This window comes from Xenopus tropicalis, chromosome 6 (genome assembly GCF_000004195.4).
Source record: "Xenopus tropicalis strain Nigerian chromosome 6, UCB_Xtro_10.0, whole genome shotgun sequence".
NCBI classification, from domain to species: Eukaryota; Metazoa; Chordata; class Amphibia; order Anura; family Pipidae; genus Xenopus; species Xenopus tropicalis.
Genome location: NC_030682.2, coordinates 135061516 through 135085450, shown reverse-complemented (window position 1 = coordinate 135085450; position 23935 = coordinate 135061516). Strand labels below are relative to the sequence as shown.

Sequence of the window (23935 nt, the reverse complement as noted above, 5' to 3'; positions counted from 1 at the left end):
AGTCCGGCAACCTCATCCCCTTGCAAACGAGCATGCATGGTAACAAAGTGGGGAGGTGGTCAGGAAGAGGATTAGTAAAGGGTGGTAGTGCCACCCACCATTGCTCCTTAGACACTTGCCTCTTCTACATCTTCTGCATACCCCTAGCCTCTGCCCTGTGAAAGGTGCAACTATAATTTCAGAATGGGGATAACATAATTTCTGTAAAAAAAAAAAAAATAGAATATTTATAAATCTGGCCCTAAGTCTTAAAAGATATTCATATTAAACGGGTATGAAGCTGGGTAAACATGGTGATATATGAATTCTGTAGCTTAGAAAAAAAAAGGCTCTATATCTTTTTATTTGAATTGGCCTTCCTAAGCATGTCTTTTACTGTACGTATACTTCTTCCTGCCAGTTTAAAAGGTGGCAGAATGCTATGGTACAAGCACGCCCACCTCATGACACAAGTAACTACCTTATATGGTATGGGGGTACCTTTGAATATGTTGCTACCACCATCAACTGAATTTGGAATTTTATATAAAAAAAAAAATGTCATTTACGACTGCAGATACTTCAATATAACATAAAAAATTAAATACAAACAACCAAAAAAAATGTAAAATTCCATCCATTATTGCAACTCCTTTTAGTGAAATTAAGGGTTCTCTTTAACATCAGTTTATTCCATTAGTCCCAATCATAACTGTAGTACTGTATGCCAATGTAATCTGAGCATTATTATTATTATTATTATTAACATTTATTTATAAAGCGCCAACATACCCCGCAGCGCTGTACAATATGTGGGTTACATACATTGGACATACAGAGTAACATATAAAGCAATCAGTAACCGATACAAGAGGTGAAGAGAGCCCTGCCCAAAAGAGCTTACAATCTACAAGGAGAAAGGGTTGAGACACAAGGTGTGGGAATGGGCATGACCAGAGTTGTGAGAGGTGGGGCACAGGGTATTACTAAACTAGATAGGGTAAGCTTCTATTAATTAATCAATCTATCAATTAAGAGCATGTATCAATTATTACTAGGGATTTCTGAGTTTTGCCAGTCACTGGTTTTTTTTTGAGAAATGGGCGCAAATATTTGCCGTGGAATAATTTGCCTCACACTACAAATTTTTTTGATGAACATCATTTTTCATATCTTGCAACTTTTCCGCCATTTCGTGAAAAAAAATTCTTATGCCAACTTAACTAATTTTGTTCTGTTCCTTCTCATACCTTCAAAGCTGTTCTGTCATTTTTTTCTATGTCTCTATTTCACATAGAATCATATTAACCATTTACAAATGTTTTAATTGAAAATTATATGAAATATTTTTGGAGTCTTTCCCTGTGCAAAATATCTATTCTCCTTCAGAGAAGTCAGAAAATAAAAATAATTATTGTTTGGATGATATACTCCACAATGTGTTACAAAAAAACTCCCAAGAGAAAGAGCATATGGAGGAATGAAGTCATAATTAACTTATCTGGCTACTTTATACCACAAAAGAATAATTTAAAGAAGTATCTTATTTCACTGCAACACTATATTTATATGAATTGCAATTTACTTGGAATACAATATAAAAGGGATTGTCCTATATTGTTAGAAAAGCTTCTTGTTGACAAACATGGTGCCCGGACAGCTATTTCAATATAATAGGGATTAGTGATGACCATATTTTTTTCGCCAGGCATGGATTCGCAGCAAATTTCCGCATTTTGCCATTGGCAAATTGTTTCACAAAACTTCAGCGAGAATGCGCCACGGAAAAATTCATTGTACGTCAAAAAAATGTTGCGGTCGCATTAAAATAGGCAGGGTTGCAGCAAAATAAGATGTGGGCAACAAAAAAAAGTGCAACAAACGCATTTTGCTGATTTTTTGCAATTTTGCAAATTTTTCTGTGGTTTTGCAAATTTTTGGGCGAAACGGGACAGATTCACTCATCACTGGAGTAGGATTAGATGCCATTGGTTGATGTGGAAGGCAAGAAATGTATAATGTGGTCTGGAGGGGGTTTTGGTTGACTGTTTTCCTCCATGAAACAAAAAGTTTGCTCATGCCTAATAGAAAATTATTCTACGGTGGGTAAAAAAAAATCTCGATTTTTGCCAGTGAGTATCCTATGCTTAGACAGGTGCTGCCAAAAGAACTCATTGCTCACTTTTATTACTTGCATTAGTGACCATCTTGGCTGATGAGTTAAAAGATTTTCTCAATAGCAGATTTAGAATTGGGTATGGATGACATTATGCTCTTGAATAACCCTGAGGCAGCCACTAAAAGCACCATATTTTATGTTAAATATGATGTAAAGCTATAGTCTATAGTAGATTACCTTAACGTTTATGTAACAGCGCACACAAAAATTGTAATTAATATAAGTAATTAATTTTAATTAATTAATTAATGATTAATTATATTAATTAATTAATAATTAATATAATTTGTGAAGAGCCTCACTAAAATCTTTCAGTGCAGTTTTCATTGTTTCCACAATGGAAGAGGAATTTTGTTTTGTATTCTAATGTTTACAATTTTTTTAGTGATCAAGAAACAAAAATCGATCCAGTTTTATTTCAATTTTTCAAGTACCTAAACACATAGAACCATTCACTACCTCTTTAATCCTTTATTGGCTTGACTCCAAATGATCTTTTTTAAATATTTCCTTTTATTACGCAAATATCAATATTTCAACCGTGGAAAAACTTGTAAGCCAAACTGGAGGGATTTCAGCAGCCGAGTATAACATAGACAGGAAGGGGAAGACATTGAAGTCAGGAAGACCAGTTAGAGAGTTTCTAAAGGCTAGGTTGGATAACATTAGTGCATAAATTCATGTTTTAGAAGCTGCCCAAAAGCACAGGGAGTTCCTGTAAGAGTTTAACCAAGGACAAGAGTTTGTTAATTACCTACTTGGGCCCACCATCTCTTTATGCACTAGCTTTTATAGTGATTGTTGAAGAGAATATATATTTTTTATGCCATATAATGTAAAGGGATTATAGATGTTGTAATTAACGGTTTTGTTTTGTTCATCTAAAAAGGATTAGCTGAGCTTAATTTAAAAATAGACTAAAGTATCAACCAACATTAATCTTTTCGAATATAATAATGGTACGAATAGAATAAATCATATGAGATACAAAGAGAGAAGGAAAGGCTAATAAAGTGTTAATCTCAAGCTGCAGGCATACCTTCAGTTCTCTCAATAGTGCCCTTAAGTCTCCCCACATCTCTCCTGTTCAGATGATCAGAAGCCTTATAGGAACGCTGAGCTCTGTAAAGAAAATTCCCATAATGCCTGCTCCTGCACCAAGACCAAGACCGGTGTACATGCGCAGTTTGTAACACTATGAGGAAACTTCCTGCTAATTGGCTTAGATCACACATTCCTAGGGGGGAGAGGGAGTTCTTAGAATTCTTGAGGGAGGACGGAGCAGGAGAGGGGAGAGAGGAGAAAGCTGCGTAGACTCTGGCACAGGAAAAAAAGAGACACAAAATCCTGTTTCTTTTGATAGACGGCTCAGTTTCTGTGAGTGCGTTTCTGTGAGTGCTTATGGCTGTATTTACATAGATCTTTCTGATAAAGCTTAGTTTTTACCTTTCTTTCGCCTTTAAAGGAGAAGGAAAGTCATTTTGCCATTTTACTGCCAATAGATTCGCCACATTAGTGACACCTAGAACACTACATTTATTCTGCAGAAAGCATTACCATACCTGAATAAAGAGCCCTAGAAGCTCCCACCATTTGTTTAAGATAGCAGCTGCCATTTTAGCTTAGTCTTCATAGCTTTCTGCTTGCAGCTGTAGCTGTTGGTAGCTCAGATTACACATTCCTAAGGGAGGGGGGAGTGAGTTTTATGAATTCTTATTGGAGGGGGAAGCAGGAGAAGGGGGAGAGGAGAGAGCTACTCTGGCCCACGGAATGAAGGATTTATCTGAGAGAGGAAGTCAGATACCGAAGAACATGTTCACAAAAAAGTAGACAAAATATTGTGTTTCTTTTGATAGAGAGCTTTTCTGTGAGTGCTTATGGCTTGGTTGGTGTTTACACAGACCTTTCTGATAAATCTTACTTTGTTTTTACCTTCCTTCTGCTTTAAAATTCCAGGACACTGTTTCTATATTTCTGAAATGGATAGTTTATAGTACACCTATGAACTTTTTTGTACATTCTGATTATTAAATGCTTCTTTTTTTTTTATTCCTCCAGCACCATGCGGCGGTCGTTCCACTGGCCCTGAGGGTACAGTTTTATCACCAAATTATCCTAAGAACTACAGTATAGGCCACAATTGTGTATATTCTGTGGCTGTCCCAAAAGAGTTTGGTGAGTTAATTATCTTATTACATTTCAAACAGCATTTTAATTGTTGAATTGATCTTTGTCCATTTGATTTTCCAGTAACTGTGCAAAGAAAACTGGCTGCCCTGCCCATAAAATACCTAAAGTGTATAATAAATATGCATACCACATGCTGAAAGTTAGCTGAAACATAAAAGTAAGATGGCTACTACAAATTTAAATATTCACTGCTCCTAATTCATTATAAGTTGAATTATGTATTTTTGTGCAGAAATTCATATACTGTATGAAAAGTAAAGAGCAAGATAGGGATCGATACAGGAAAGCTCATCAATACTAAAAGGGGCATATTTACTAACCCACGAACGGGCCGAATGCGTCCGATTGCGTTTTTTTTCGTAATGATCGGTAATTTTGCGTTTTTTTCGGCGTCTTTACGATTTTTGCGTAAAAACGCGAGTTTTTCTGCGTCTTTATGATTTTTGCGTACAAACGCGAGTTTTTCGTAGCCATTACGAAAGTTGCGCAAAGTCGCGATTTTTTCGTAGCGTTAACACTTGCGCGCAAAGTCGCACCTTTTTCGTAGCGTTAAAACTTAAAAGGCGCGACGTTTCGCGCAAGTTTTAACGCTACGAAAAAATCGCGACTTTGCGCAACTTTCGTAATGGCTACGGAAAACTCGCGTTTTTACGCAAAAATCGTAAAGACGCCGAAAAACTCGAGTTTTTACGCACAAATCGTAAAGACGCCGAAAAAATCGCAAAAAATACGGAAAAGTCGCAAAATGTTCGTTTCCAATCAGAATTTTTCCAATTCGGATTCGAAATCGAGTCTTAGTAAATCAGCCCCTAAAAGTGTGTGTGTGGGGGGGTGGGGTGCAATAAACCACAGATACCAAATGATTTGCATGTAGTTTCATATAAATTGTAAAAAAAAATTACAATCTCAGTTTTATTTATTAAAGGGATACTGACACCAAAAATCACAATGCTTTTTAAACCTCTTATTGCTATATTATTGTATTAGCTTTCTCATTTCAGTGTAAAACTACTTGGCTATTACACTTATATTTCCTGTACTATCCCCTATTTAACTGCCTGAGGGTGCCGCCATGTTTGTGCTGCAAAAGTTGGTTGGCGTTTAAAGCAAGACTTTTTTCTGTCAAATATCTACAGCAGGTCGCAAAATTGACCTCTTACAGCAAAGAGTTAGAGGCTGTGGTTTTTCAGAGCAGCGTGCAGGACATTGTTCTGGGCTTTGTCCGGCATTAAAGTATGCCGGTGTGGGGGAGACAACGCAGGTCGCACAGACACGAGCAGATAATAAACAGCATGATTAATAGACAGCAAACTCACAGTTCAGATGTGAGGAGGAACAGATCACTTGTTTAGGGAAAGCACGGACTGCCTAGAAGTAAGGGGGGGATAAAAAAAAGCAGGTCCCGCCTATGTCATGTGATGTCAGTGAAGAGATAGATAACAGACAGGGAAAGAAGTGGCAGTCGGGCTGTAAAGCAGTCGGGATCAATCTTCAAGGTACTGGCAAAAGCAAAAGTTTAAACAAAAAATGGTCAGCATGACCTATAGCTAACTTTTGATGCACGTTATTATTTTGAAAAGTCATTTTTTTTGTGTCAGTATCACTTTAAGAAATTGTGGTGAAAAAACCTGATCTCAATTTTTTGTTGTTGAAACTTAAATTTTCTAGACTCCCTTTTCAATAATAATTAAATATTGTAAATAATTAAAAATTGTAAAATGTTTTTTTTTTCTTTAATAATAAAACAGTACCTTGTAAATGATCCCTGCTAAGATATAATGAATATTTATTGAAGGAAGAACAATCCTACTGGGTTTAAATCTCAAAATAATCACCTGAAAATATTTGAGAAATCTGGCAAGCTTCCATAGAAGTCAGCTGGAGGTATATTGTCAACACTGAAGCAATATTTTTATATTATCTTCAACAGTCAAATTTTTTCTACCATGGAACAAGACTTGAGCAGACATATATATTTTCTAGTGATAAACAACAGATATAAACAAAAAACAATCAAACAATCGATTCCCTCTCCCTGGTTAAAGTTTTTTTTTGTCTTAAAGGATAAGGAAAGGCTAATAAAGTGTTAATCTCAAGCTGCAGGCATACCTTCAGTTCTCTCAGTAGTGCCCTTAAGTCTCCTCATTTCACCTGTTCAGAAGATCTGAAGCCAAACAGGAAGAAAAAATGCTGAGCTGTGTAAAGAAAGCTCCCATGATGCCTCACTCCTGCACAGACACCCAGACCAAGTTGAACATGCTCAGTTAGTAAGACTATGGGGCTGATTTACTAAGACACGATTTCGAATCCGAATTGGAAAAATTCCGAAACGAACATTTTGCGACTTTTTCGTATTTTTTGCATTTTTTTCGGCGTCTTTACGATTTTAGTGTAAAAACGCGAGTTTTTCGGCGTCTTTACGATTTTTGCGTAAAAACGCGAGTTTTTCGTAGCCATTACGAAAGTTGCGCAAAGTCGCGATTTTTTCGTAGCGTTAACACTTGCGCACAAAGTCGCGCCTTTTTCGTAGCGTTAAAACTTAAAAGGCGCGACGTTTTGCGCAAGTTTTAACGCTAAGAAAAAATCACGACTTTGCGCAACTTTCGTAATGGCTACGAAAAACTCGCGTTTTTACGCAAAAATTGTAAAAGACGCCGAAAACCTCGCATTTTTACGCAAAAATTGTAAAGACGCCGAAAAACTCGCGTTTTTACGCAAAAATCGTAAAGACGCCGAAAAACTCGCGTTATTACCCAAAAATCGTAAAGACGCCGAAAAAAACGCAAAATTACCAATCATTACGAAAAAAACGCAATCGGACGCATTCGGCCCATTCGTGGGTTAGTAAATGTGCCCCTATGAGTCAGCTTCCTGCTGATTGGCTCAGATCAACATTCCTAAGGGGGGAGTGAGTTCTTAGCATTCTTGAGGGGGGGAGCAGGAGAGAGGAGAGAGCTGTGTGTCTCTGGCACATGAAACACAGACACAAGAAATCTTTTGACAGAGAACTCAATGCAGTGTTTCTGTGAGTGCTTATGGCTGTATTTACATAGACCTTTCTGATAAAGCTTACTTAGTTTTTACCTTTCTTTCTCCTTTAAAATAGTCCAAGATAATTGATCTGGTGTATGTTTATAGTAAATAATGGTGGGCTTATTTCTACTTCGAGTCCTTTCTTTTTCCTTCTATTCTCTATATCGGGTATGTAGTTGCATATGCAACTTTTATGATTATTAAGACAAACGCTTACTGGTATAGAGGTCTGCCCAACATAGAGGAGCCCATAGGGACATTTAATAAGGTAAATCATGCCAAAATTAACCTGAATCTCAATTGTGTCTTTGATGGGATGTGATATAGCTGTGATGCTGTTAATGCCTTTAAGAGTGGCTTGGGTGACTTCTTGGATGAGCATTATATCCAAGCATACTGTGTTCTATAGATCTAATTTTATTTTTATATATATATATATATATATATATATATACATATCAACTATGTAAATATGCAAAATAAAATCACATATACAGTAAACACATGTGGCAGTGTTAACTTAAGGTCTTATTTCTCAGCTTATGCAGTTAGTGTTTACCATTTCTCAAGTTACTTTATGCAGATTCTCTATACCACCTACCATGCAAAGACCTAGAATCGTAACTTGAAATATTAATTCTTGTTTTGATGGTCTATGATGTGCAGTTATAAAGAACTAATGAAGTGGACATCAAAGTTTCCCTGAAGAACCATCATTGAATGTTGTGGAAAATACCTTTCCAAGAAAGGCAGTTACGAGAGTTTACTGGGAATAAATAACGGATAATTCCCAGACCATTCAGACTCAAGGGATTCTAGTTTCATATATCTGTAAACTTAAACAAAATCAACATATGTTGAAGAAATACTCTCTTGGTAATTCATTGGGCCTAGGAAAGTCAGGGTTTAATTTTTTAATTTTTAAACTTTCCAAAACCTCCACAATTTAATATGTAGGTCATTATACTATGCAGATATACTGTACATATACAGGTATAGGATCAATTATTCTGAATCTTTGGGACCTAGGGTTTTCTGGATAAGGGGTCTTAATTTGGATCACCATACCTGCTTAAATTCATTTAATCATTTGAAAAACCCAATAGGATTGTTTTGTCACCAATATGGGAAAAAGAAAATATTTGAATTATTTGCTTAAAATGAATTTAATGAGAGATGGCCTTGCCAAAAGTCTTTTGGATAATGAGGTTGCTGGATAAGGGATCCCATATCTGTAATAGTATAGATAACAATGTTCTCTATTAATCTGATTGCTTTGTACTCTCCTAAAAGATTTCCACAGTACATTAGCTGCTATAACTGGTGTTTGTATGGGCCCAGTGGCGTAAGTATAGACCTTCTCCTACTCCAGCCCCTCACCTAATTGTGAGCAAAAGAGAAGACACTGGCAGTCAGAAGATGCCAGTGAGGGGGGGGAGTCAATCCAGGATTGCTAGTATAACTCCTTATTGATGAATGTATGAAAAATATAGCATGGCACTGCTACATTGCATAATGACTGCATAAGGATATGGGTTATGGACAGTAAAAATGGCTGACCCTGAAAATTGCTGGTGCTGAACTTCATCTGACAGAGCAAGAGCTCTACATTTGGCTATTTTAAATAGTATGCTTAAGGGTGATGGTAAACTGTAAGATTTGTTGCTCGTGGTTACAGCTTTGCTACCGCGGGTGACAAATCCCCAGAAATGCCACTCCCTATGCTAACTTGAGAATTGCGGAAAAATAATAAGAAAAGAATTTCCCCATGATTGAGCTAAATTGCTGCAACTAATGTCATTTTCTTCCTAAAAAAGCAAGAAGGTACAATGGCTACAGGGGGTGAGATAAAACCAATGGCAAGCCAGTTCAATTAATAATAAAGTGATTTCAAGCCAAAATTAAATTTCATAAGCAGAGCAAAACTTCAAAGCCAATCTCACCCTACATTTCATTGTTTTACTATTAATCTTCAATTTGATCTAATCAATTTAGGTTTTTTTTACTTTTAGTTATGAAGTTTCTTGTTAAAACATACTTCCAGTAGATATGAATTACTTGTTTCCTTCCAAATAAGTAGATATGATTTTTATATGCTGAAACCCCCAGGAGGGACTAAAACATTGATGTTACAAATTGTAACAACTTCTCCACAGCTTACAGACAGCATGCAGGAACTACATAACCCACAATGCATTGCACTGGGATGTTCCTTTCCTTATTGTTATCACGTGTGCAGGGAATTGGGGGATTGGGAGGATGCAGGCTGAAGGCAGGCTGAGGGAAGTCAATTCAAAGGAAGTCAAACTCAAAGTAGTCAGCCAGATAAGCGGGAGAACTTAGGGAACTGTTTCAAACCATATTATTATATTAAAAATAATGAAAAAGCTGCATATTTCTTAATTGATGTATATTTCAAAGTTGGTTAAAATGATATTTACTCAATAAGTTGTGTTTGAGTGGAGTTTCTCTTTAAGACTACTCAGTTGCTTGCTAGGTAGTCTTACAATTTTGGAATATTATAATATCTATATTCTTTTATTGACCGTTACAGAAAAATCTACAGTAACTACTCAAAGGCACACATGGCAACTGATGTAGTGTTGGCCAGATTTAGAACAGCTAAATATTGGTACTGAGGGAAATTATACACTGTGTTAAATAATTCATGTTTTACAAAATCTCTTCTTCATGATGAAATATCAAAGCTTCTTAAAGAGGATCCATAGTAGTAAAATAAAATCTATTAGAGAGATACTCACAGCTGCAGTGTTGTGCAGGCAACTGGCGGAATTGAATTACTCATCAAAAAAAGTAGTAAAACGTGGCTCCATTGTTGTCCTTACAAATGATTTCAGTGTAAAAGAGATAATCAGTGTATTTAGAAAGGTTTGTATTTTCTTCACATCAGACTCAGACCTGGCATAACATAGTTGAATCAATGAGACAAAGTCAAGCAGCCAAGGATTTCTGGCATAAAAAGTTGTGTAAAATACTATGTAATAAATGTTAAAGCTCAAGCCTGATTTTTTTCATTTTCAATCCAACCACAATTTAATAAAGGATTTAATGATGGTACATGGCAGTGGGTATGTGAGATGAAGATATTTGGTTTAGAATAACATAGTATTTCATACCCTTTTGTAAAAATGCCCCTAACAGTACAGTGAACAAACCGATACACAAAAAAAAGTACATTTTATACACCAATCATGCAATTTAAGGAAAAAATTGCTCAGTATGGCAGTGAAAATTGAATAACTCTAACATAACTCTATTAATACAGTTAAAGGGCCTGTTATCCAGAATGCTTGGGACATGGGTCTTCCTGATTAGGGATCTTTCTGTAACTACACCTTAAGGTTACTATAAAATAATGTAAAGATTAAATTAATTCAATAGGATTGTTTTGTCTCCAGTGGGGATTCATTAGATCAAGTACAGGTACTGTTTTATTATTACAGAGAAAAGGGAATCATTTAACCATTAAATAAACCCAATAGGGCTGTTCTGCCCCCAATAAGGGGTAATTATATCTTAGTTGGGATCAAGTACAGGTACTGTTTTATTATTACAGAGAAAAGGGAATCATTTAACCATTAAATAAACCCAATAGGGTTGTTCTGCCCCCAATAAGGGGTAATTATATCTTAGTTGGGATCAAGTACAGGTACTGTTTTATTATTACAGAGAAAAGGGAATCATTTAACCATGAAATAAACCCAATAGGGCTGTTCTGCCCCCAATAAGGGGTAATTATATCTTAGTTGGGATCAAGTACAGGTACTGTTTTATTATTACAGAGAAAAGGGAATCATTTAACCTATTAAATAAACCCAATAGGGCTGTTCTGCCCCCAATAAGGGGTAATTATATCTTAGTTGGGATCAAGTACAGGTACTGTTTTATTATTACAGAGTAAAGGGAATCATTTAACCATTAAATAAACCCAATAGGGCTGTTCTGCCCCTAATAAGGGGTAATTATATCTTAGTTGGGATCAAGTACAGGTACTGTTTTATTATTACAGAGAAAAGGGAATCATTTAACCATGAAATAAACCCAATAGGACTGTTCTGCCCCAATAAGGGGTAATTATATCTTAGTTGGGATCATGTACAATGTACTGTTTTATCTTTACAGAGAAAAAGATAATCATTCTTAAAAATTGTAAGTATTGGATTAAAATAGCTTTCTGGATAAAATGGTTTAGGATAACAGATCCCATACCTGTATGTTTACAGTTTGTGCTATGGAATAGGCTGTACATTGTGCCACCACTAGGTTGGCTTGCCTGTGGTTTTGCAAATGCCTTATGGAAATTACTATCAACATACTTCTCATACTCCATTTTATTTAAAAAAAATGCTATAGCTATAAGAAATCCATTAGTTTTGTTATATTTTGAGATTTGGGCCCATTTTTACAGAGTCATATGAACTGTACCTAATAAAAAGTCTCAAGCAGGGATTTTGTGCATTACCAACTGTTGGAAGGTTGACATGTATTGTCATGGTATATAAGCATTTCCACTGTTTTATGTTTTGTTTAAGCTTAAGTTTAAACTACTAACAGAAATACAACACTAGACAACCCTATTTGGCTTTTGGCTTATTTGGCAAAAGTATACATTGTAGTTTTTCATAACTCGATCCAAATAGATTAGAGAAAGTGCATTGTCGGCACTAAAAATGTCTTCCTTGGTTAGTTGCATTCAGATACCATGGTCAGAATTTCCCTTAATGTGTGTCCTTGAAAAAGCGTTCTGTATAAAAAGTAGTAGTAATTAAATGGCTTCATTTAATTGGGTGCACTTGATTGTCCTCTTTTATTGCTGTTCATGGAGACGGCTCAAACCCTAGCAACTGATTAATGTAGCAAGATCAATATTTGCAAAACCCATTAATAGCAAAGTGCCCATACTGACATGTAAAGGATGCAGCTTTGATAGCGGAAAGATGTAGTAAGTCACAGACCTCTATTTGATCAATGTTTCAACAAAACTTGTCCAACTGTTGGCAGCCGCCATCTAAAAGTCCAGCCAATACAGGCAAGGTATGCTGTGTGGAACACTGTATGCATTGTCTTTACATGCAAAGGAAGACTATTGCCAAAGTGGCATTAAAGGAGAAGGAAAGTCATTTTGGCATTTTACTGCCAATAGATTCACTACATTAGTGCCACCTAAAACACTATATTTATTCTGCTTTATCATTCCTGAGTAAACAGTCCTAGAAGCTTTCTCTGTTTGTTTAAGATAGCAGCTGCCATTTTAGCTTGGTTTTCATAGCTTCCTGCTTGAAGGTCTAGCCATTATAGCTCAGATTACACATTCCTAATAGTGGGGGGGAGTGGGTTTTATGAATTCTTATGGGAGGGAGGAGCAGGAGAGGGGAAAAACGAGAGAACTGCACAGACTCTGGCCCCGGGAATGAAGGATTTTACTGAGAGAGGAAGCCAGATACCCTAAAAACATGTTTACAAAAAAGAAGACAAGAAATCCTGTGTTTCTTTTGATAGAGAACTCACTGCAGCATTACTGGAAGTGCTTATGGCTGTATTTACCTTACTTAGTTTCTACCTTTCCTTCTCCTTTAATGGCATAATGGGATATTCCTATTTTATACATGTCAAACCAGCTAAGAGTAATGTAAAGGAATCCACTTTTTTTCAAGGCTTTTACATGTTGTGCCCTCACCTCTGGTGTCCCTACTGTAAAGCCACTACACACAAACACACACGCGTGTTATTATTAAATATTACTTTGTTAAATCAGTCATTTAAAACACCTCATGAGAAAAAGCGTAGAGATAATTTATCTTAAGTAAAGATGAAAGCATACATTTTCATGGCTCCATTTGTAAGGAAAAGAAATCACTGCCGTGTAGCCATTTTCAATGTTTCATTATTCTGTCATGCAGAATCAGAGCTGCAATATTTCATACCATGACAGATTTCGGCTAGAAGATAAATGATTCACAAAAGCACACAGCATGCCACAGGCAGACTATTTTGTAAACATGCAATTCTCATCATAACTGACACTCTCCCATGGACTTTTCAGAATGGTGTTATGATGTCTAATTGTTAAACAATCCATTCTGAGGCTGATTACAATTAAGATACAGATGTCTTTTATTTTTTTTTGACGTTTTCTAATTAGCATGATACAATTTATGATGATTACATTTCCCAAGGGGTTTTATGCTTAAATGTAGTTTAATTTACACAGATGGAGCTAACTTCAGTGCCCCTCCTTATGTGCAACAATCACAGGAACCTGCAACATTTCACTCTAATAGAAAATGTATTCTTGATGTTTTTCCTCCACTCCTACTACATCAAGTTCTACTTCTTCTGATTTCCCACTTCAAGAAGAAAAATATCTACCAAATGTAGAATTTATTATGGTATAGTGCCAGATTTAATGAGTATAATGGGGTTGTGTACATATGTGAATGGTAACCATGCACTAGAGATGTAGCGAACTGTTCGCCGGCGAACTAATTTGCGCGAACATCGGGTGTTCACGAACGCGCAAGTTTGCGAACTTTCCGCGTATGTTCGCAATTTGGGTTCGCCGCGTTTTTTTTCGCTGCGTTTTTTCTCAGCCTAAAAAACGCCACACAACCACACATGGCGTTTTTCAGCCTAGTACTGGTGTAAGCAAATCCCGTTTCCATGGTGCCAATAGCGCGAAATAGCAAAAACCGCCGCGTATTTCCGCTAGGTCTGCCTGTTTTTACGCAACGCTTTTTCAACAAAGTATTTTTTAGAGAAATTTTTGCCCTTGATCCCCCTCCTGCATGCCACTGTCCAGGTCGTGGCACCCTTTAAACAAATTTAAAATCAGTTTTCTGGCCAGAAATGGCTTTTCTAGGTTTTAAAGTTCGCCTTGCCATTGAAGTTTATGGGGTTCGCAAAGTTCGCGAATATTCGCACTTTTTGGCGTAAGTTTGCGAACTTTTTTTTTTAGGTTCACTACATCCCTACCATGCACCAATATGATAGTAGTGACGAACAGAACTATCGGAAAATGGAGAGAAACAACCCCCTTTCTAGTTCATATCAACTGGCTACCTCTTAAATGATCCAAGGAGGACCATATTTCTTACCTATATTTTAAGGGTTTCGCCAAAGTTTTCAGTACTGAAGCCCCTTATTTTATGTTATACAATGCTTAGTGATATAGTCCATCAAAAAAAGATGAAAAAAGATGAATAATATTCACGGTTACATTTGGAATTTTAGACCCAGTGGTTTGTTCAATGTGAGTAATATATATGCTCTAACCCACACATACACCAGAATTATACTCTACTCCCTCATTTTCTATAAAAGAACATACAAAATATATGTAGAGAAATTTGATAATCTGAGTCTTTGGTGTGACCTTCAATCCCACTTTAGAAACCCATAATATGTTATGTAATTTGTATGAATTTAGGAGTAGTGATGAGCAATTTTTTTTTGCCAGGCATGGATTTGCAGCAAAACTCCCCATTTCACCATTGGCGAACTGTTTTTTGAAACTTTAGCAAAATTTTGATGTGAACAAATTGATGGTTGCCTCAAAAAAAGTGTGCGGTTGTGTAAAAAAAGACGTGGTTGCATCAAACAAGGGCAACTTTTTTGCCATTTTTCAAATTTATTTTGAAGTTTGGCGAATTTTTTGGCAAAGTGAAACAGGACAGATTCGCTTATCCCTACTGAGGAGTATAAGAGTCAGTTGTAATGACAACTCAGTGATCTGTTGGTGCTAGTTTCAGAAGTAATCTCCAGTTTCTATGATGCTGTCCTTGCATTGTATTGAATCAAAAGACTAAATAAAGAAAAAGAAGAAATGATAGAACAATTAACTTTTATATTAATATTCAGTCAATCAGCGCACGCTGTTATACACAGTTGGCTGGCTGCCTATATATAGCAAAAAAAGTACAATCGTACCGTATATTATGTAAAGACCCGGGTGTTTAAACCCTGGGTCTATCCCCCAAATGGAAGGCAACCAGATCAACACAAGGCTATCAAGCATAAGCAGAAACAGCTCACCATAGTCCGCAGGTGGTCCGGGTGCTCAGGGCCCCGAACCCGTAGCCGAGGGAATATCACGAAAATCCAAAGCAGGTAACACCAAGCGCACCGGAATGGGATATATTCTTTAAAAATTTACCTTTATTTATCCATTAAAAAACATAACGCCTGACGCGTTTCGTGCGCGCACACACTTAATCATAGGCATGTATTACTTCCAATGCAACATTCAAATGTTAAAAAAAAAATTGATAAATGTAATTTAAAAAATGATGAATAAGCCTACTGTATATGTGTATAACCAAGTACAATAAAACTAGTCTAGAAAAACCTTTATCAAGTGAGATGAGAGTAAGGGAATAAAAATTTGCTTTTGATTGGGACCTATTCTGCACAATTCCAAGTGCAAGATAAACAATCTCTTCATTAGGGATGTAGCAAACCTAAAAAAAAAAGTTCGTGAACGCATTCGCGAACTTACGCCAAAAAGCGCGAATATTCGCGAACTTTGCGAACCCCATAGACTTCAATGGGAAGGCGAACTTTAAAACCTAGAAAAGCCATTTCTGGCCAGAAAACTGATTTTAAAGTTGTTTAAAGGGTGCCACGACCTGGACAGTGGCATGCAGGAGGGGGATCAAAGCAAAAATTTCTCTGAAAAATACTTTGTTGGCACAGCGTTGCGTAAAATCGCAAAGGCAGCTGGCAGACCTAGCGGAAATACGCAGCGTTTTTTGCTATTTAGCGCTTTTACCACCATGGAAACTGGATTTGCTGAAAAACGCCATGTGTGGCTTGCGCGGCGTTTTTAGCCCGAGAAAAAACACAGCAGAAAAACGCCACGCGAACCCAAATTGCGAACATACGCGGAAAGTTCGCAAACTTGCACGTTCACGAACACCCAGTGTTCGCGTGAATTAGTTCGCCGGCGAACAGTTCGCTACATCTCTACTCTTCATCAACTTATAGGATCTGTTCTGCTCCATCACATCTGAAGCATACATGTTTCCCAGATACTTACAAAAGTATGTGCCTAGTTTTTTGGAATACCATTAAGGTTGCCTTTTTGTGTATTTATATAGTTATAGTAGCCTAAAAGGCAAAGATAATGATATTGTGCAACAGTCTTGGAATTGTGATTAAGCTAATTATAAATATTTGCAAAAGAATTAGCACATTTTAATGTCTCTCTCAAGCAGAAATATAGTTGCTGTGTCAAATCAAGCTTTCCTATTTATGAATACTTCTAACTGCTGCCTGAAACAAAAGGCAACAAAAGGAAGTTTAACATTGCAGAATCACGGAACAATATACTGTATATGAAAGATCTTTTTATCTACAAAAACAAAAGGAATGTTCTGAAGGAACTACCATTGAAGAGGAATGAAATGAAAGGCATTTAAAAAAAAAAAAATGTGGTTATAATTAGTAATGAATGAATCTGTACCGTATCACTTTGCTGAAAAATTCACAAAACTTTGTGAAACGGCGAAAATTTCATAAAATGTGAAAAATTGTTGTGACGTGTGCTACAATTTTTTTCAATAGACGCAACAATTTTTTTGCCACAAGTCACGTTTTTTTGCCGCAAGCACCATTTTTTTTCCACGGCATATTTTTGTGCCCGTTTCCCCAAAAAGACCTACCAATGTGAAACAAGGACATATGCCACGAATGCATGCCACTCATCACTAGTTATCATTAGGGATTCGAATTTGGCCAAATCCATGCTCCTGGCTGAACCAAATCCGAATCTTAAAATTCACATGACTTTTTGTCAAGTAAACACGGATGTTGAAAATTTTCACCACACACTGCATGCGTGGTGACATTTGACCCTTATAAACCCTAATTAGCATATGCTAATTAGGATTTGGGTTTGGTTTGGTATTCGCCCAAATCCTTTATGAAGGATTTGGGGGGTTTGGCCAAATCCGAAAAAGAAGTTTTGGCACATCCCTAATAATCATCACTAATCAGTAGAGATGTAGCGGGTGTTCGGAAGTTCGCGAACTTTTAGCGATGTTCGCAATTTTGGGTTCGCCTTAGCTGGAGCCAAATTTTGACCTCTCACCCCAGAGCCAGCAGATACATGGCAGCCAATCAGGCAGCTCTCCCTCCTGGACCACCCCCCCCCGGACCACTCCCTTCCATATATAAACCGAAGCCCAGCAGCCATTTTACATTCTGCCTGTGTGTGCTTGATGAGTTAGCATAGGGAGAGAGCTGTGCAGGGGTTTGAGGGACAGTTTAGGTAGCTTTGCTGACTAGTGATCTACTTTATACTGCTCTGTATGTAGCTGCTGTGGGACAGCTTTCCTGCTGATCATCTGCTGTAACCCAATAGTCCTTGTAAAAGCAGTTTATTACACAAGTTTAGAAATGTAGTGTGATTTCTGCCCTTTACAGCACAAAACGCAGCGCTGTATCAACAACGTATTTTTCAGAGAAATTATTGCCCTTGATCCCCCTCCTGCATGCCACTGTCCAGGTCGTGGCACCCTTTAAATAACTTTAAAATCAGTTTTCTGGCCAGAAATGGCTTTTCTAGGTTTTAAAGTTCGCCTTCCCATTGAAGTCTATGGGGTTCGCAAAGTTCGCTAAAGTTCGCACTTTTTGGCAGAAGTTCGCGAACGGGTTCACAAACTTTTTTTGTGAGGTTCGCTACATCTCTACTAATCAGTCTGCCACGTACAACATATAAAACACCATAAGACTAATATACATCCACAAGCGCAGTGGCCAACTTGCACTTTTCCTCAAAGTGATTTGCGCAAAAAAACAAAAAAAAAAAAACCCCAAACACTCTCAGGTACTTGCATTAAAATGTACCCTGCCCACCTCCATATATTTGCTCACTGCACATGTGGATGTAAATGGGCCCTCGTGACTCATCTTCCAATAATAACACAAGTTAAAAAATGAATGTTCTCTTTAATAATGGAAAAGATCCATCAGCATTGCACCTGTTTGGAACGGGAAAGCTTTAATTTAATGTAGATCTTTATTCTCTTCTCATACGTAGTAAAAGCGCAAATGAATGCAAATCAGCTTTTTTACCTAAGAAAATAATTTCATAATGTTCTTGTAACAAAGTGTACGGTAGTTAGCAGATGTTGTGCCATCCTGCATGCTTCATTTCACGTACTATGTTCTCAAAGGCTTTCAAAGGCTTTACTTTAACCCTTTGTTGTCTTCACCTGGCCACAATCTACTCTTATTTCTAAGAACACTGTTTTCAGAATGTATACATTTTGGGGGAATATAATGTATAATAAATTAGCATTGCCCTCATTAGTTTCTGTGAGAGTTAATTTTCACCTTTAGTAGCCAAGTGTTGTGTTGTAATCCTATAAGAAACTAGCAAAGGATCTGGTCTGGTGTAATTTAGGGCAGTGATCCCCAACATGTTGCTCCCCAACCCCTTGGATGTTGCTCTCAGTGCCCCCAAACCAGGGAGTTATTTTTGAATTCCTGACTTGGGGGCAAGTTTTGGTTGAATAAAAACAAGATTTCCTACCAAATAAAGCCTCCTGTAAGCTGATAGTGAGCATAGAGGCCCCTAATAGCCAATCACAGCCCTTATTTGGCAACTCCATGAACTTTTATGGTGCTTGTGTTGCTCTCCAAGTCTTTTTACATTTTACTGTGGCTCACGAGTAAGAAAGGTTGGGGACCCCAGATTGAGGAATGGCCAGTAAAGCAGGGCCAGGGCTAACTGGGTCAACTGAGGCTACTATTTATGTTTTTATACAGCCTGAATAGAGATAAAATAATTCATAAATATTCTGCTGTACAAAGTACAATTGAGTTTAAAAATGTATTGGAAAAAATAGTTGTTCTATCACTGTAACAGTAGATTTGAAGCCAGAAAAAAAAATGGAGATTGTGGCCTGCAATAGAAGGCAGTCATGCACTTTGTCAGCTTTACATTGTTTGTCATTTTGGTTAGTAATTAAAGGTACCATGTGATTTTTACTTTTATTTTTATGTTAAAGAGTGTTTATTTATGTTATTAGAGCCCCATCTATTTGGTTTGGTAAATTTTCCATAAAAGTTGACCCTGTCTGTCTCACACAAAACAACAGGGCTCACATTCCAGCTGGGATTTCCTCTTTGATTGATTCAAGCCACAATGTTGGAATCAAAAGATTTGCGAAACAGTGAAAAATTTGCAAAACGGCTAAAATGTCGAGCGACAAAAAAAAATTGTCGCCCAATTCTTTTGACACCCGCGACTGTTCTTGCAACAATTTTTGCGCGCACGATTATTCTTTTGACGCCCACGACTATTCTTGCGGCAATTTTTGGATGCGCGACTATTCTTTTGATGCACAACTATTCTTGTGACAATTTTTGGAGATGCGCCGAATTTTTCCACGGCAAATTTTTTCATCCATTTCGCGAAACAATCCACCAATGGCAAAATGCGGAAATTCGCCGCAAACCCATGCCTGGCGAAACATTTCGCCCAACCAAGTTCATTTTTGGTATTGCCTTGCATGAAAGAGAAGAAATCATGCATAAATCACTTACAGGAAGACCTAATGAATTATTCTATTGGCTTAAAATCACATTTCCATCTGCCTTAACATGTTTCCCAAGGTTGTATTAATGCTAGACATACAGTCAACCTGTTTTCACATTGTGCCCTGGGTGGGTGCAGTTTAAACAAGCCATTTTTAAATCTTCCCAAAATCAAAATATAGTTTTGATGGGACATCAGACGATGTCAGAAGATGTCAGAAGGACATCAGAAGATCTCAGAACTGCACATTCCTGCTGTTGGTCCAAATGAAAAATGCTACTTGTCCTTTCCAGTGGATGACTATGTCCATTCAGATCACACAGTACAATAACATACACTATAAAAATAGGCCCCTTCTGCTAATCAAAACATTAAAAAGAAATGAAGCTCTTTGCTGTTCTTTGTAGTCAGACATTACCTAAGTAAAAGGACGGAAGAATAGGAAACTGAGACTCGTGCTTCCCAAATTTAACTTGTACGTTTTTTATTATTCATTTCTAAACCTAATCATTGCAAAACCTCCCAAGACAGAAAATTGTAACTCTCTGCGATATAAATTTTATGACATCAATTAAAATTTCCTTCCCAGGTAATAATTTAAAATGGGAAGTTTTCAACTCGCCATGACAGTGATTATCGGATTTAAGGACTGCATCTAACTTCTATCTTTCCTTTTTTTTTTTAACAAATGACTTATAGGGCTGATTAAAATTCAGAGTATTCCTCAAATTCATAGCTCAGCAGAGACTATAGGGGTGTAAAGAAATATGTCTCGGTCATGTCACATCACATCTCTCCTATCTGTGGATTTCTGGGTTTTATTGGATTTAGTGTTGGCAAAGTTTATACAATCAGATCATAACTCACAGCTGGGGAGCATTTTATTCAGAAGTTCAAAGCTTGACATTAATGCCAAGTGAGCAGATGCCTGTGAAGAAGTTATCATAGAGTTATTCCATAGGGAAAGTTAATAATTCAGTGTACTTCTCCATGCTAAGCTTTAAAGAAGAGGAACTATTGTTTGTCTGAATACTTGTACAGAAGTAACTCAAAAAGTGGGGAAAAAATGAAAAAAACGTCAGTCTTACATACATATAATTCATAGGTATCAAGAAAAGGTGGAACATTTAAGACTCAAACTATAAAAACATAAAATATCAATATAAACTATAAATATACATTATAGAAAACACAAGGACTCAGCACTGCACAGGACTTGTTAAAGAAATCAAAAAAATTCTTTAAAGGAGAAGGAAAGTAATTTAACTGCATTTAACTGCCAATAGATTCGCCACATTAGTGCCACCTAGAACGCTATATTTATTCTTCAGAAAGCTTTACAATACCTGAGTAAGGAGCCCTAGAAGCTTCCTCCATTTGTTTAAGATTGCAGCTGCCATTTTAGCTTGGTCTTCCTAGCTTCCTGCTTGCAGTGCTAGCCATTGGTGGCTCAGATCACATATTCCTAAGGGAGGGGGGAGTGCATTCTTATGATTTCTTACGGGAGGGGGGAGCAGGTGAAGGGAGAGAGGAGATACCTAAGCAGCCCCAAACCTGCAAGGAGCCCTGAAGGAGAAGAAGCCTGATACCAAAGAACATGTTTACAAAAAAGGAGACAACAAATCCTGTTTCTTTTAATAGAGGACTCAATGCAGCGTTTCTGTGAGTGCTTATGGCTTTCTGATAAAGCTTACATAGTTTTTACCTTTCCTTCTCCTTTAATGTGCAAAATTAATGTTTTGGTCACATATTAGAACCTTTCTCAAGATTATTATAAACTATAAATATACAATGTAATTACAATGGACTATTTATTAGGATGGTGTTGAAAGGTTGTGACCTAAATTACTTTCCACACTTTAGAAGTCCGACAGAATTGTTATAAAGTTTTTAAAAAAAATCAAAAGGTGGCCCAATTAAGCTACCGTAAAGCTATTTTTACAGTGCAAAGGGATAGAAATTTCTCTGTAGATTACGCACTAAAGTAGTTTTTCTTTTACTTAAAGTACTTTTATAATAACACATTAGGTAAAACCATGTCAAGCTTGCAGCTAAAATGATAGGACTGCAGCTTGTATGAGATGGTGTATTTAAATTCATATCGAGAAAGGTTTTTTTTTTTTGTTTGCAGAAAGCATAATTTACTATATATAAATAGTAGACACTATGGTCAATGCAATAGGGAGATTTACACAGAATTCAATCATTAAATAAAAAACCTAAATAAAATAACAGTAAGAAATTTAGATAATACACACAAAATATGTTATAAAACCTATACTGCATAGTTTCATTTCCCCAGTCTCTATATCTACCACACTCACACACATTCACACACTCACTTTTTTCCACCACCATTTTACACTTAATTTAACTCAGTTGTATACCATCCTCCTCCACACCACAATGAATAAAAAATAACACCCTGCTGATATCCATTTACCTGAAACCTACAACCCACCTAGCTCAGAAATGACAGCTTCCACCCCAGACTCATTAAGGATATAGATTACCTACTGGCAGGTAATAAGATATAACTGTATCTGTTCAGACTGTGATAAACATTTTGGAGACCTTAGGATAGATTTTATCCAGATTCAGTTCCAAAATAAGCTATAATAACCACATACAACCTCATCTGGGCAATCACAGCAGGTACTGGACATACAATTCAGGGGGGTACTTCAGTATGAAGCATTGTATTACTCCATGTATTACTCCATGTGCAAGAAATGCCCCATTGCAGAAGGGAACCCAGGCAGACAATGCATAAAAGTGTGGGTTCATAGGAAAGGCAATGTTTCAGGCCCTACTGAACCCTATCAAGGCTTAATAAAGGGTCCAGTAGGGCCTGACACATTGCCGTACCTGTATGTATATGGGCTAAATAAAACTTCTTTCACTGAGCAACAATCATTTTTTTTTATATGATTTGTGACCCCATATACAAGGAAGGGCCCTTCCAGTGTTAGCACCTGAATGTTTCACAGTGGGTTGAGCTCCATGTTTACAACTGACAGCAACGTTGTGTCTAGTCTAAAAGGTGTCCAAGGTAAAAAATAGGGCAGGGGAAGAATTATGACTTTCAACAGAAGAGCAATATTTGAGTAAAGGTTTTTTGCCAGAAGAAACTTTACTGAGCAACCCTCATCAGAGAGCCACTGGACCTTTTAGACATAAGGTTGCTGTTTTAGCAACTTTTAGTTTAACCGACCCTAGACAATGGTATTTATCAGCTACTTAGCTGACTAACTGCCTAGTCCAAGACATACTGTACCGACATGGTTATGTTTGTTCCCAACAAATGCAAAAACTAAAGCAGATAAAATAATAAACGAAGTAAGAAAATAGAACCATAACGGACATACTAGGCAGATGTCTGCGAAAGCACAATAGTGATACAATGGTTATGATGGTTACACTGACATAGTTGCTGAAATCTCAATTCATATTTTCAAAATCCACTTTTAGTCCTCTGTCGTTTGTGTTAAGTTGCATTATCATCTGTAGTTCAAATGTCTTCCTTGGAGGGCAGCGGGGAATATTCCCTTTGAGAGTCACTGCTGTAAGGTCATTTATGGAGTGATGGGGCCGTGAGATTTGACAGAACTAGTTTACCTCTGCTCTATATGTTATTGTGTGTCTGTATAGCCTTTTGGCTTATTTCTCCTTTCAAAACACTTGGTGCAATAAATAATTTAAACCATTACTGGATGTGAATACATGATCCTATGATGTTTAAAGTTCCTGTTGTGTGTGTTACTACTGTCATAGCAATAAAATGTTTACTTTTTTTTTAGGTTTTAGGTTAAATATACTATACAATATATATATATTTATATATACTGTATATCCAAGAGATTTCAGCACTCCCAAAATTTATAGACAATAGACCCGGGTACTCAGTGTCGGACTGGGAAGCCAGGGGCCCACCAGAAAACCTTAGACCGTGGGCCCACTCTTCAAACTATTTTTCATCCACTTCTCACTCA

The 23935-nt window shown here is 37.0% G+C and overlaps 1 protein-coding gene across 1 annotated transcript in view; it reads left to right on the top strand.

Annotated features, from left to right (window-relative positions):
- csmd3 (CUB and Sushi multiple domains 3) overlaps positions 1-23935 on the top strand; it is a 657789-nt gene that overhangs the window by 430596 nt on the left and 203258 nt on the right. The window contains exon 32 of the mRNA XM_018094906.2: positions 4217-4333. Within this exon, the coding sequence (XP_017950395.2) occupies positions 4217-4333 (117 nt within the window). The remainder of the gene's footprint in view (positions 1-4216; positions 4334-23935) is intronic.